At 35.3% G+C, this 12,500-nt stretch overlaps 3 protein-coding genes across 5 annotated transcripts; 2 read left to right on the forward strand and 1 right to left on the reverse strand.

Moving 5' to 3' along the window:
* The first annotated feature begins 8 nt into the window (after positions 1 to 8).
* On the forward strand, positions 9 to 7,147 carry LOC129579112 (uncharacterized). 3 transcript variants are annotated; one of them, XM_055468775.1, is made up of 5 exons: positions 9 to 365; positions 4,261 to 4,515; positions 5,498 to 5,588; positions 5,892 to 6,010; positions 6,106 to 7,147. In XM_055468775.1, the coding sequence occupies exons 2-5, from the start codon at positions 4,380 to 4,382 to the stop codon at positions 6,246 to 6,248; spliced, it is 489 nt and encodes a 162-aa protein (XP_055324750.1). In that variant the 5' UTR covers positions 9 to 365; positions 4,261 to 4,379; the 3' UTR covers positions 6,249 to 7,147. The 3 variants fall into 3 exon arrangements, with proteins under 3 accessions (XP_055324750.1, XP_055324749.1, XP_055324751.1); XM_055468774.1 differs by having other exon boundaries at positions 9 to 348; XM_055468776.1 differs by lacking the exon at positions 9 to 365 and adding an exon at positions 372 to 3,186.
* Positions 7,148 to 7,350: 203 nt separating this feature from the next.
* On the reverse strand, positions 7,351 to 9,081 carry LOC129579113 (calmodulin-like protein 4). Its single transcript, XM_055468778.1, has 3 exons — positions 8,945 to 9,081; positions 8,827 to 8,857; positions 7,351 to 8,650 (listed from the first exon to the last, which is right to left on the reverse strand). The coding sequence occupies exons 1-3, from the start codon at positions 8,945 to 8,947 to the stop codon at positions 8,238 to 8,240; spliced, it is 447 nt and encodes a 148-aa protein (XP_055324753.1). The 5' UTR covers positions 8,948 to 9,081; the 3' UTR covers positions 7,351 to 8,237.
* A 262-nt stretch (positions 9,082 to 9,343) lies between these two features.
* On the forward strand, positions 9,344 to 11,404 carry LOC129579102 (uncharacterized). The gene is made up of 6 exons (XM_055468763.1): positions 9,344 to 9,609; positions 9,680 to 9,889; positions 9,972 to 10,369; positions 10,444 to 10,588; positions 10,684 to 10,891; positions 10,976 to 11,404. Exons 1-6 carry the CDS (start codon positions 9,579 to 9,581, stop codon positions 11,064 to 11,066), a joined length of 1,083 nt encoding a protein of 360 aa, XP_055324738.1. The 5' UTR covers positions 9,344 to 9,578; the 3' UTR covers positions 11,067 to 11,404.
* The last annotated feature ends 1,096 nt before the right edge of the window (positions 11,405 to 12,500 follow it).

Consider the following 12,500-nt stretch of genomic DNA (forward strand, 5'->3'; position numbering starts at 1 on the left):
AGAGAGAGAGAGAGAGAGAGAGAGAGAGAGAGAGAGAGAGAGAGAGAAAGTGTGTGTGACCGACTACTTGAATTGTGGATTTGGTGAGTGTGTAAGACAGATAGAGATGCATAATATGCAAAGCAGCGTGTGAACCAATTTCTACACAATTAAATTGATATTCGAGAGCCAAATAGTTCATTTAAATACTTCAAAATACGCGGTAGTTTACAACAGTTCAAGAGGCCAAATATTCTCTCTCTATACATATATTTATATATGTGGCTGTTGAACATTTAGTGGTCATTGTTGTTTTGTTTGAGCTGCAGTTGGCTAAATTATCTGCAAAATTTCTCTGGCACACCAAAGGCAAGTATAATTGAACGGTAAATATAATTGTAATTCATAGTTCACTTGCATTCGTTTATGTTCATTTCACTTGTTTTGTTAAGCCATTCGCCTGTTCCTCTTTATTGGCAGTGGTAAAAATAGATCCAAATCATTTTCCTATTTCTCTTTTTGACTACAATCATTTTATACAATTTTATCGACCAATTAACGTGGAAATTTTCAATAAATTATCCTTTACCCGCGGAAAGTAATTCGTTTCCATTTCAATTCAAAGAAAATCGTTGAAATTTATCTGAAGAAAAAGAATGAGACGAAACCTGCAGAAAAAAAAAAAGATTGTTCGCAGAATATAAAGCAAGGAATAGTTACAAAGAACTAACAAAAAAATCACTATTATCTGTCTGAATGAAGTTTTGACGGTCGTAAAAACTTCATAAATCAAGAGCCAAAAAAAGAATCCTGAGGAACATGGTATATAATACATCCATCGCATGTAGTGAGCTAAACAAAACACATGCGAAAACAAGATATGTAAGGGAGAACGAAAAAAAAGCGAACGAAAAAAAAATGTGTAAACATAGCATAATGCGGCATTTTCATAACAACACAGCACACTCATATATATATATATACATATCGGTGTTCATTCACTTCTGGAAAATCAGTACTTTGTTAGCTGTTTGTAGCCATTCACAAAAATGGGCTACTTTTTATATGTGTGTGTGTGTGTGAGAGAGAGTTTTCGTAGTTTTCTCTTGTATGCAGTGCCGGAAACATTTTAGTGTCTTCCTGGTAAAAAGCACAATTTCCAATGAATTTTACGTGGAATATTGATAGCATTTTCATAGCTGATTTCGGCTCTTTTTATCTGCTGATCAATCACATTTATTGAATTAACATTTGACTTGTTTTAAATTGAGCGCAATTTACTGAACAATGTAAACTGATATTTTTGATATGGTTTCTTTTCTAAATTAAGTGAACCGAATCAAATTAAATTCGTTCGGGTTTTTTTTTTCTAGGAAAAAAACAAAGAAATATTGTCTTTTTCTTTTGAATTATTTTCCTCAAGTCCATTCACTCCTTCGAGTTCAACGAACTTGGTTCGATTTTTCTTTTTCTCCCAGCAATGAATGGCTTTTTTTTTCCTTTGCTATCCTCGAGTAAGCGATGTACAATGAACCACTTACAAGTTCATTTGATGTTGAGAATGATGTTTTTCTTTTCTTCACCGAGAGTACCCATGATTTGCTGAGTTGCAGTTAACTGGCCACATAGTGAAACATGCGATATACTCTATCAAATGAGGCGTCTCCAATCAAGTGACTATAAGATAGATGCTAAACACAAAATAATCAAAAGATACTGTACGCAAATCTCGTTACTCTCCATTTGGCTTGGTTCAATTCTGTTCGGTCGTATTTTTTTCTTCTGCCTTTAATTTTCTTCCATTGTCGGCGGCGATGCGCCATCGGTATATTGTGATTTAATCACGAATGATTGCACTGTCGCGCCGCTCTATGTTCATTCCCATGCAATTCCATTTGGGTCCGAAGGTGGTGCGAGTGTAATCTACCCATCTGCATATTCTCACATTGTTATTCATCATAAAGAGTCATTTTGATGCTTCTTCTGTTTTACATAATTTTCATCTTGAGAATGTGCTCGTGTCTAATGAAAATATCCAAACCATAATTTAAAAGTATTTCTGCACCAAATAAGAATTTAATAAACTGTCAACGACTCTTTTATCCAACGGCTCTTAGTTGTCTCCTCCTTCTGCTCCTCTCTCGCTGCCTTGGTTCGGCCCAGCTAGATAGCATAAATCCATCATGAAAAATGTATCGATCGACTAGCGACTTAGAATTAGTCGATTACAGTGTACTCATTCATTCCGTGGCTTTGGATGATCATTGCTATCCGGCGACACGAGATGAATGCTTTGACAATGATTAAATAAAAGAGCTATTTAAATATAACATTCATCCATATCACAAGAAAATGCTGTTAAATTAGATTAAGTGCGCTGACGTGCACGGCAAGTGTTGAATGTACACAAATTTTCGAAATTAAAATGCATATTATTGCAATGAGTGAATGTCAAAATAATAGCTATTCAGTTGAGATGCAGTATGGCTGCTGCCACAAAATGCTAAAATATCATCTCATGACTCGGTGCAATTCGGTGCAATTTTCGCCACACCGAAATGATTTCGTATGCTGTTCAGGCATTGGAAATGCCGAAAACAGTGAGAGAGAATGGGAACACATTTCGTTGAAATCCATTTTCATAAAGTTAAGCTGACATGGTCTTTGGAGCAGCATGATACCATTGTGTTTGCATTTATTAGAGGCAGTCTGCCTGTATGTAATACGGTGTCTGTGATTTGCATTTGAATCGAAAATTCCTGATTTACAATCGTCCGCACAATAAGCCTTCGGAGTGAGAGAGAAAAAAATTACATGAAATTCGAAGATAATGCTCAAGATTTTCACTGAGACTGTGTACATTGAAAGAAGTGGCAAAAAGCGATGAATTGAATGACACTGTGAAAAATGCAATAAAATGCTTTCCTTTTTTGAATACCTAAGAAAAGGGGTTCATTGCTATTGAAAATGTAAGGACCATCAACTGGATATACTGTACATAATAATGTATTAGTATTGGCATCAGGCGACATAAATGGGAACGGTTGATGTGGTGCAACCACAAATCAGGAGCAGACATAAAGTGGTTAGCCATTGAATGGGAGAATTCGACAGATCAGCATATTGAATTTGGTACTCCAAGAAGATGCAATCAATCAATACTTGGCGTGTACTTTTCCATGCATATATGAAGAAGGTTCATGGACGGTATGTGTCGAAAACGTCAAGGTTTTCTCACAAGTGTATAACAATTCGATGTACAGGCCAGTTATTGAATGCATTAAAAGCTAATTTCTTTCGAAATGTTCAATGTGTATTTGTGGAGGAAATAAAGTGGGAAATGCACACATACACACACACATACAGACAGACGCATTTTTTTTCTCTGTTGAGTGAATGCTACGAACTATTTTGCCATCCGTTTGTTACTCAATGAACCCATAATCACAAAAAGATTGCCTTTTGGATACGATCCAAAATTGTAACATGCAGTAGTGTCTTTCTGTCTCGCTGTATGATTGCCAGCTCGGCATCGATTCCATTTTGTGCTGGAAAAGTTCAGTTGGAATGATTCCCAAGAGATGCTTCACCATCGTACCAAAAATGTACACAATACACATAGTTGCAGCAAATTGGGCTTTTACACCACATTCCATTCATCTGGCGCGCAAATGCTGTAATCAACGTTATTTTTTGCTTCGCTTTATTTTACCATACGGAGGCAATAAAAATGCATTTTATGTTCATGAAAATGATTCGAATGCCCAACGACTTTACGGTCTGACAATTCATTTTCTCTCTCTCTCTCTCTCTCTCTCTCTCATTCTCTTGCACGCTTCGTTCTCCCTGTTTGCCTCTGTTCACCTCTGTGTTGCTCTATTTTCCAGTCAAATGTGAGATCAATCAATATGTAATAAAAATGAATGCTAATTTGTCGCAAGCCACTTTGCCATTAGTGATTGGCAATGCCAATAGATGATTGATACGGATGGCGACAAACGTTTTATTCAAATGGTTGTGGCAACAGTGAGGCATCACTTATCCTCTTTGCCACTATGTATAGTATATACGGCAACACTTCGCATTCCGGAGCATACGAATCTAATTCAACAAACGCACGGACGAACACTTTGAAAATGAATATGCGGCGAAATGTATTAAGGAACTATGCATGATCATTCGTAATTATTTTCGCATTATATGTTTGGCGTTCGATCAATACACAAGGTTTTATATATATACGCACTTAGTGCACATTTTCATTTGGTCGATTAATTTTAGGCGTCCATCTCGCTCTGTCTCGTTCCGCTGACAACTGGCGACAATAATCTCCTAATTATAAGCTAATGTTGCATTGATATTTCGACGAACTGTGACAGCGAAACCGGCGAATTGGAACCATGGAACGTAAATTGTTGTATGCCTTTCGAGGATGGATTGCCTTCGTCGCGTTTATGGATTTGGGCACAGCATTTCGCAGTTACATCGAAAAGCGCAGTTTTTTGGGCGATCCATCCGATTCACAATACATTGCTGGTAAGTGTTAAAATACACAGTTTACTTCATTTTAGTTCTCATTTTTCATTCGATCGCAGATTTATTTTTTATCGAATACGACCCTAACACGCAAGGAACAATATTTGAATTCGTATTGCTTGGCTCGGAAAAATGATGCCATTTCGATGTATGTATATGGTTTTTTTTTTACAAGAACGAAGCCTATAACTTTTCCCATATGAATTCATTAGGCGTATTTTTGTGCAGTTTTCTAAACGATTTCAATCACGTACGCCTCACTGAATGGCATCGATGGAAAAAAAAGTATGCTGCATTTGGTGTATGAGTTGATATCAAAATATGAGTGCCGTATGATATTCTCAATTTAACACATAACACTAACATCAGATCTCTACTCGTTGACAATTTTCAAATCTTGTCCCACCTATTTTCTCCCTCTTCTTTTCCGTTGTTTTCGCACCATATTTTGCCATTCAATGCAATTTTAAGTCAGACTGAACTTGTTAAACTAACGCATAACTGCATTATGAAAAACTTTGTGCAATCATCGAAGGCTTTTTCTATGGTAATTTGCAAAGCCACGAACTCATATTATCGGTCAAAAGTTTAATTGAGAGAGCATTGAAGTTCAAATTGGATCATAAAGCTTTGCCAAGTGGCAAAAACAAAAATGTCGCATGCAAAGTAAGGCCGCTTTTTTCCCTCGGCACATAATTAAATGAAATTGATTTCGGAAATGTGATAAGAATTTTTGAGGTAAAAACTTATCAGTTTTTCATCATACACGAACATCATACAGTCCAGGTTTTCTCTCTCCCTCTCTTCATATTTTACGTGTTTAAGTAAAATAAAAACAGGTTGAAAGTTTTTGCCTTGAAGGATAACATACAATGTTGGCTATACACCGTGCACCAAAATCGTTGTGTTTCAATTTCGTCAATATTTTCAGAGAAAATCCCTTAAAATTGTTTTTCCTTAATCTGTTTTTTTTTTCTGCCAGGTGACTACACAATATCACGTATAATCGGAATGTACTGCATTTTAAAAGCGTTTGCCTTAGTTCATTGTACATTATACATCCATTACAAGCCGTAAGTATTCCGAATATAAATTTTCCCTAGCATCTCGTCATCGTTCTTCCGATATATGTGGCCATTATTTTTGGCTCGATATCAAATCGAATGACCATACAATTTCGCAGACGATGGTATTTATGGTGAACTTAATGCATATATTCAGGAAGTGTCTCCTGTATTGTATTGACACATCTTTCGGTCGATATGTTTCATATGCTTCTCCTCATCATCATCATCACCGTTTCTGTTTTGTTAATCAATGTGTTTTTGTTTCTTTTTGCATGTTGGCGTTTGGAATTGGCAACCAATGAACGGCAGCGTTGTGAGTATGGGAGGTTGTTCATTAGCACTAACAATGATTTTGTACTTGACGGAAGCGTTGTATTTCCGATCGAGCACATTAACATTCTACGTAATATTCCCATGTGTACTTAATTGTAAGTGTTGATTTGTTTACAATGGCAAAAGATTTTAATATCGTTAGAAATGGCATAAACATTGATTTATCTTCTCTGTTTCCTATTTTTCACAGCAATCACATTGATTGGCCTTATTTATATTCCAAAGAGATTGCGTTTATGGGATCCACATATTGACAATGGTGACGAAAACTCGCAGTTGTTGAAACAAATGGGCGGATTTAAGAAGCGTCGTGTGCCGAAAAAAATGCCCTAAACTGAATCGAATTTGGCAGGCGTTTAGCAAATGATAGTGGAACTCTGCCTCCGACCCATATACCGAACATCATTCATACACACACACACACACACACGCGTTCACATACATACTCAAAAGCCGAGATCGAGTCCATCTCTTTACATGAACTGCTTACAAATTTCAAAACGTTCTCTTATAATGAATCAAATTTAACCCATTTTCAACCGAATGATCGAAAAACCAAACATTTTGTATGGATGAAAAAGAACGCACGGTAGCAAATGGGTTAAGCTTACCATACACATACACATTACTAAATTAATTAAAGCCTGTTCAATTACAATATTCCCATTTCATCGATAAACAAACTTTTTACACTTCACCTTCATACAAAGAAAAATAAAATAGAAAAAATTTGTAACTCGTTAAATGCTAAATTTCTTGCAGTGATACTTGCTCGCCTAAATCGAACAACAGGTGCATGATAAAAAAAAAAGTAGACAGTAGCCAAATACAAAAGTTTGAAATGAAACACGGTGCCTACGTTGAAAACTTAGAGGTTCGTGTTTTGGATTTTGCATTCATTATAAGGTTGATCATTTAAATAAAGCATAACCGACAGAAATAAGCACCAAAATAAATTCCCAAAAAAAAAAATCAATTTTGATTCACTAAAGAAGACAAAAAAAAAATTATTATAGCTTTCAAAACTAACATATGGTCCAGAAATATGCACGAGTATTTAAATCAATTTATCCAATTAAAATTTAAAAAAACACACACGACAACAACTAATCATTCAGAAATCCACAATCGAAACCATTTTTCACGTACAAATACCTAAAGCCTTGCCAATAATCTAATAATAATCAAGTGCAATAGTAGACGAATTTGCACACTCTAGACGTATGCATATTCATCCAAGAGATTTACTTCTTCATCATGGTTTCACGAATTAGGCGCGCACATTTTTCTTTCGATAAATGGAAAATTATATGCGATTTCTTTGTAGATACGTTTTTCCTTTCTTCAAATAAACATAAGACAATTTGTATAATCAAAAAACAAATATTTATGATTTTCTTATAATCGACGTTCGGTTTGGTTTCAATTCGTTTTTTTTTTTTTCGTTTTCGAGATGGAAGATATAGATAAATAAATGACAATACATTCAGTGAAGACAGCGAATAGTTTTAGGGCCAAAGATATAAAACAATTGTTGAGTCCGACCGAAATGGAATTGGCTTATTTGGGTGTTTCATTCGCCGAAGATGTTATCATATAATTTAAGGTTGCGCATCAATCACAACTTAAGTGAAAAAAAATAAGTTGAAATTTGTTCTGTAATTTTTAATCTTTATTTATCAATAAGCCATTATTTGTATAGAAAAAAAAGTTGTTCGTTTTTTTTTTGAAGAAAAAAAAATGCATAAAAGCATGCTAAAGATAAGCCAAATGAACTTCAACTCAATGGCTCAAAACCAATTGCTCATTAAATAAAACTAAAGCTATTTTCCATGCAAGAAATAGATATACAATTTTTAGTAGCACATACAAAATGAAATGTAGTATGAAAACAGGATCATCATCTCCGTTCTATTTCTAAGTACTTAGTACGTCACATTTATTTAAAAAATAAAATATTTAATCACACAAGTACAGAAAAAAAAGTTTCTATGCAACAACAAAAAAAGCTAATTTATAATCATCTACTATAATTAGCAGGCAGTAACTAAAGAAAAAAAAAATGAAAACGAAAAATTCTTCCTAGACAAAAAAAAATTATCAAAATAATTTTTAAATTCAGCGTAGCTAATACGATCGAATATAGCGGATTGTAGATCACATAAGAATTGAATAAAATGAATCATACACAGACACAGACACTCCACATGTACAAATTGAAGACTGAATGAAAATGCAAACTGAATGAAAGCTGAGAGTCATAAGAAGACCGACATCGCCAAAAAAAAAAATGGGTGATGCGCTGATGAAAGACATCAATAATTAATAGTAGTCTGGAACAGGGGCACATGCAATTTTAACAAAATCACTGTAATGCACTGAACCATTGTTTTGAACATTTGCCTCGCGGAAAATGTTATCTATTTCGCGCACGGATAAACCTTCACCCCAATTTTGCAACAAGTGTCGCAATTGTTTGGCTGGTATCGTGCCCTTATTATCCATGGCCGCTTTAAAAGCATCGATCACTTCGTCCGGTAAATTTTCCACCTTTGAGTGTTGATGCATCACATCGAGGAAATCGGCAAAACTCATTCGGCCATTCTTTTTGCGTAAGTATCGTGTCAGTTCCTTGATTGTTGGCGATAGACCAAGTGAGCGCATGATAACCGTTAATTCATCGAGTGTGGTTATTTGACCGGAACGTGCAAACAGGTAAAAGCATTCACGAAACTCTGTAAATCATGTACAGACATTATTTAATGAAGAAGAAGAAAAAAATCGAAATGTAAATTTAAGCGAAAAGCAAAAACAGAATAAAATCTGAAAGATACTTCTGAAAAAGAGGAAAACAGGCAAAAATCAGGTCACTGCTTATGTCACCTAATTTCTAGTATTTATTAGCACTTACCATCGATGTCTTGTTCTTTGAAATAACGAGCCTGAAATAAGTATACAATATCAATGATTAACTTCAATTGAAAATTCCAGGAATACAATCGACAAATGCAATGATATACAATGTTTACCATTTTGATTTTCCAAGAGAAATATAATGAAAATTCAATTAAATCTAATGAATTTGATGGGCCAATTTACACAACAATGCACACTTGTTGATGAAACGAATATGAAAACACATAAATACCACTGCATACACACAGATCGACTGATGTTAATACACCAGCGTTGGCAACCCTGCATTAAATGTCATATAAATGATTAAATACGAATAGAAAACGTTGATAATTTCGTGTTTTTGTCTATTTCCTGCAGATAAATTTGAAGAAAAAAAAACTTAATTTAAAATAAAAATCGGGTTTTCTGTCAATGAATATAGTTAAAATTTATGTTCAAGTTCATATTTTACGTGAAACCTAGTTATCATTTGTGTTTTGCTAATACTTGCATGTGACGACATCTATAGGCATTCGTATAAACCGATTCGCTCTTGTCAAATATCTGCAGCATTGTTTTCGGATTTCTTGTCGCGTTCAGAGAATTATTTTTGGTTGAATCTTTTGTGTGCTCATTCAACTCCGAAAAAATACGCCTTTTCTTTGTAAAAATTGTAGTTATTTTCAAGTGAAAATCAAAATTTGGTCGATTCCACTCTGGATCGGTTCACATAGAATGTGATTTTGGTTGTATTGCAATAAAAACATGTTTTCGAATCTCGACAATTTTCTCAACGGTAAACCGAAGACAATAACAACAAACAAGTGCATGTTTTCAGTCAGATCTGTTTCAATCTTCTATTCCAGGCATAGACAACATCTGTAAACAGCAGCTCAATGATTTGCCGGACACATTGCAAACGAATGAAAATGACAGTTTTGATCTCGACTTGTCAACATCATCTGTGACCAAACCCAAATCGAAGACCAACGATGATGATGGAACGGGCCAAGGTGCTTCATTTGTGCCGTCCAAAGGACAGAAAACAGCGGCCAAACGGTTAAAAAAGATTGGTGGTATGTAATCTATTTATATAAATACATTTCAACGATACACAAAATCAGTTCGAAGGTGTTGATGTATGAATCTTAATTGTAGACACACTGCAAAACAATCTGGTTGAAGCAAAGCGACTGCAAGGCCAAATGGAACGGAACATTGCCAAAGCGTCCAAACGAAAGTCACCAAAAAAACCGACTGGTGCACGCCCAAGAGGACGTCGGGGACGCGCTGTCAACTTGAATCCATCGGATATGTCATCATCAGACTCTGATGCACCACTATGTTCATCGAATCGAGCCGTGCAAGGCCGATCGCAACCAGCCTACGATCCAAATACAATAGTTTTAGACTGTGATGATGAATTTATTGGTGGGCCAGCGGTAACTTTCACTCGCAATGTGGCAGCGGCATCTGCAGTTTCGGTCGAAGAAAGCAAGGATTTGAAGGTTACAGTTCGCATTAATGGCAAAATTGAACATTATTACATGAACGTAGTAAGTCACTTTTGAGTTATGACTACTTGTCTGATATTCATGTTTCAAACTATTTAATCTGCAATTTTTGACAGTTCCAAAAGTTGTCTGTGTTGACTGCACAACTGAGCGAAAAGCATACTGTGCCTTCGGATCACATTGCTCTGATGTTCAAAGATAAAACCGTGTCGGAACAAGAAACACCAAACTCGATTGGCTACATTCAAGGTTTAGTTCTACGTAAGTACAATCATTCGACTTATTTTCGATAAAAGCACCGGTGATTGAGACTCCTAATATAATAATTTCATGCATTTTTTTTTTGGTTTTGCCAGGGGCACACGTTTCTGATATGGTTAATAAAAACAAAAACATGGCGAGCTCAATGGCAAATACAAATGCAAATAAATTGGAAATTAAAATTCAGGCTGAAGGTCGCAAGCGACCATTCATTACTTACATTGGTGCAAAGGACCAGCTGATTACGCTTGCTTTTGCATGTGCTGAAGAATTCAAATGCGACGTGGACAAAGTTGCCCTAGAGTGAGTTGCCATAATTTTTGTATCTCAATGAAATGAATACAAACCAAAAAAAAAAAAATGCTAATTCATTTGTCCGTTTTGCAGATTCGATGGTGATTTCATTAATTTTAAAGAAACTGCCGAGGATTTGGCACTGGATGGTGGTGAAATGATGGATTTCTTTATGAAAAAATGAACCAATTAATCTTTGAAAAACAAATCGAACAAGCAAACAACACAAAATAAATACAAATGAAAAAATGAGAGCAAAAGCCTAATTTATATAAATAATGAGATAAAAACAAGTATGTTTATAAGTTTCAGATTGTTAAGGCATTGAATTTAGAAGAATTTTTTTTACAAATATTACCCAAATCAGCAGTTCATGTAATTGTTAAACAAAAATGTGGTTAAACAATCAAGTGAACATTCAAATGTAATAGCAATAAGAAAGTAAAATCCAAAAGCAAAAACAATTGGATCGAAGAAATTGTTTCAAACCAAATAAACAGGCAAATCAAGCAAATGGCAATACTTCAACGCTCATTTTCATCAATTTTCCATGAAACAAAATCCGGTCCAACGACCGTTTTTTTTCACATTTCCTTTGTGAAAATAAAATGGTAAACAAACCGAACAAAAACAATCAGCGCTAAATCAAAAGAGCATCAAATGAATGCCATCTGCATTATGTCTAAATGCCATTGTTTGTGGAATGTGACAGTGACGATCGCCATTCTTAATGGGCTGTACTGTTGCTTCAGCATACCCATCTATATTTCTATATGACCAACAACAAAAAGTGGCACGACATTGAAATCTAATTTCAAAATGAGTGCATCGTTATGCTAAAAATGTGGTTATAACGCCTAATGAAGCCCTGTGATAAAAGAGACACGACTGAGGATTTGTTTCCCCCTGCCAGAGATCGAGACAATGAATGAGATGAATGCATTGTTATTCCTGTAATTGGAATAATTGGAACTGGAACAAGGTTTCGCGGTGTTGATACTCTTCTGTGCATCATGTAAATGGATGCGTTCGGATAAACAACCGTTAGGACATCGTTCAACCAAGGTTAGCTATTTATAAGCGATCGATAGCCAACATTGTGATTGATTTCATGAGATGAGGGATGTAATAAGGGACGCAGACCATGTGATTGATTAACAGATATTTCATCTGCTCTACTTTTTATTCGTCGTGGTGTTTGTCAATATCAACAATTTTGCTCTACATTTTATTTCCCCCTTCCCACTAGAACTAATTAGTGCAGGCAGTACCATTTTTCATCTCGCGCCAACTTGAAATAATTATAGCTCTAATTTACGCTCATTGTGAGAGAATGACTGAAAAAAATAATAAAAAAAATAAAATAAACGGTTTATTTGTTTTCACCTTAAATAATCATCCATTGGGTAACTGGCACTAAACGTTTGCATTTATCTGCGCTTCAAAACCAATGTACTCTGATATGTGCTGCCTGAAACTAGGTTAAATTTACGGTATATAAAAACAAACATACATGCACAGTGCATGAAGAGAGCAAGAAAGAGAAAAACACGAAAATTTCCGTCTCGCTCAATTGTGAAAATACATTGACACATGGGCACATCGGCCTATGTAGTTA

The sequence above is a fragment of the Sitodiplosis mosellana genome, unplaced genomic scaffold (assembly GCF_009176505.1).
Source record: "Sitodiplosis mosellana isolate CC-2019 unplaced genomic scaffold, AAFC_SMos_1.0 Smas_scaffold_6226, whole genome shotgun sequence".
NCBI lineage: Eukaryota > Metazoa > Arthropoda > Insecta > Diptera > Cecidomyiidae > Sitodiplosis > Sitodiplosis mosellana.

Bases quoted from the DNA above. Each gene is read 5' to 3' on its own strand.
- LOC129579113 (XM_055468778.1), bottom strand. The intron at 8,651-8,826 runs GTAAGTGCTAAT...CATGATTTACAG, and splicing joins CAAAGAACAAGACATCGATG to AGTTTCGTGAATGCTTTTAC.
- LOC129579102 (XM_055468763.1), top strand. From the start codon at position 9,579: ATGTTTTCGAATCTCGACAATTTTCTCAACG. The intron at 9,610-9,679 runs GTAAACCGAAGA...CTTCTATTCCAG, and splicing joins TCTCGACAATTTTCTCAACG to GCATAGACAACATCTGTAAA. The intron at 9,890-9,971 runs GTATGTAATCTA...TCTTAATTGTAG, and splicing joins ACGGTTAAAAAAGATTGGTG to ACACACTGCAAAACAATCTG.
- LOC129579112 (XM_055468775.1), top strand. From the start codon at position 4,380: ATGGAACGTAAATTGTTGTATGCCTTTCGAGGATGGATTGCCTTCGTC. The intron at 4,516-5,497 runs GTAAGTGTTAAA...TTTTTCTGCCAG, and splicing joins CGATTCACAATACATTGCTG to GTGACTACACAATATCACGT. The intron at 6,011-6,105 runs GTAAGTGTTGAT...TATTTTTCACAG, and splicing joins ATTCCCATGTGTACTTAATT to CAATCACATTGATTGGCCTT.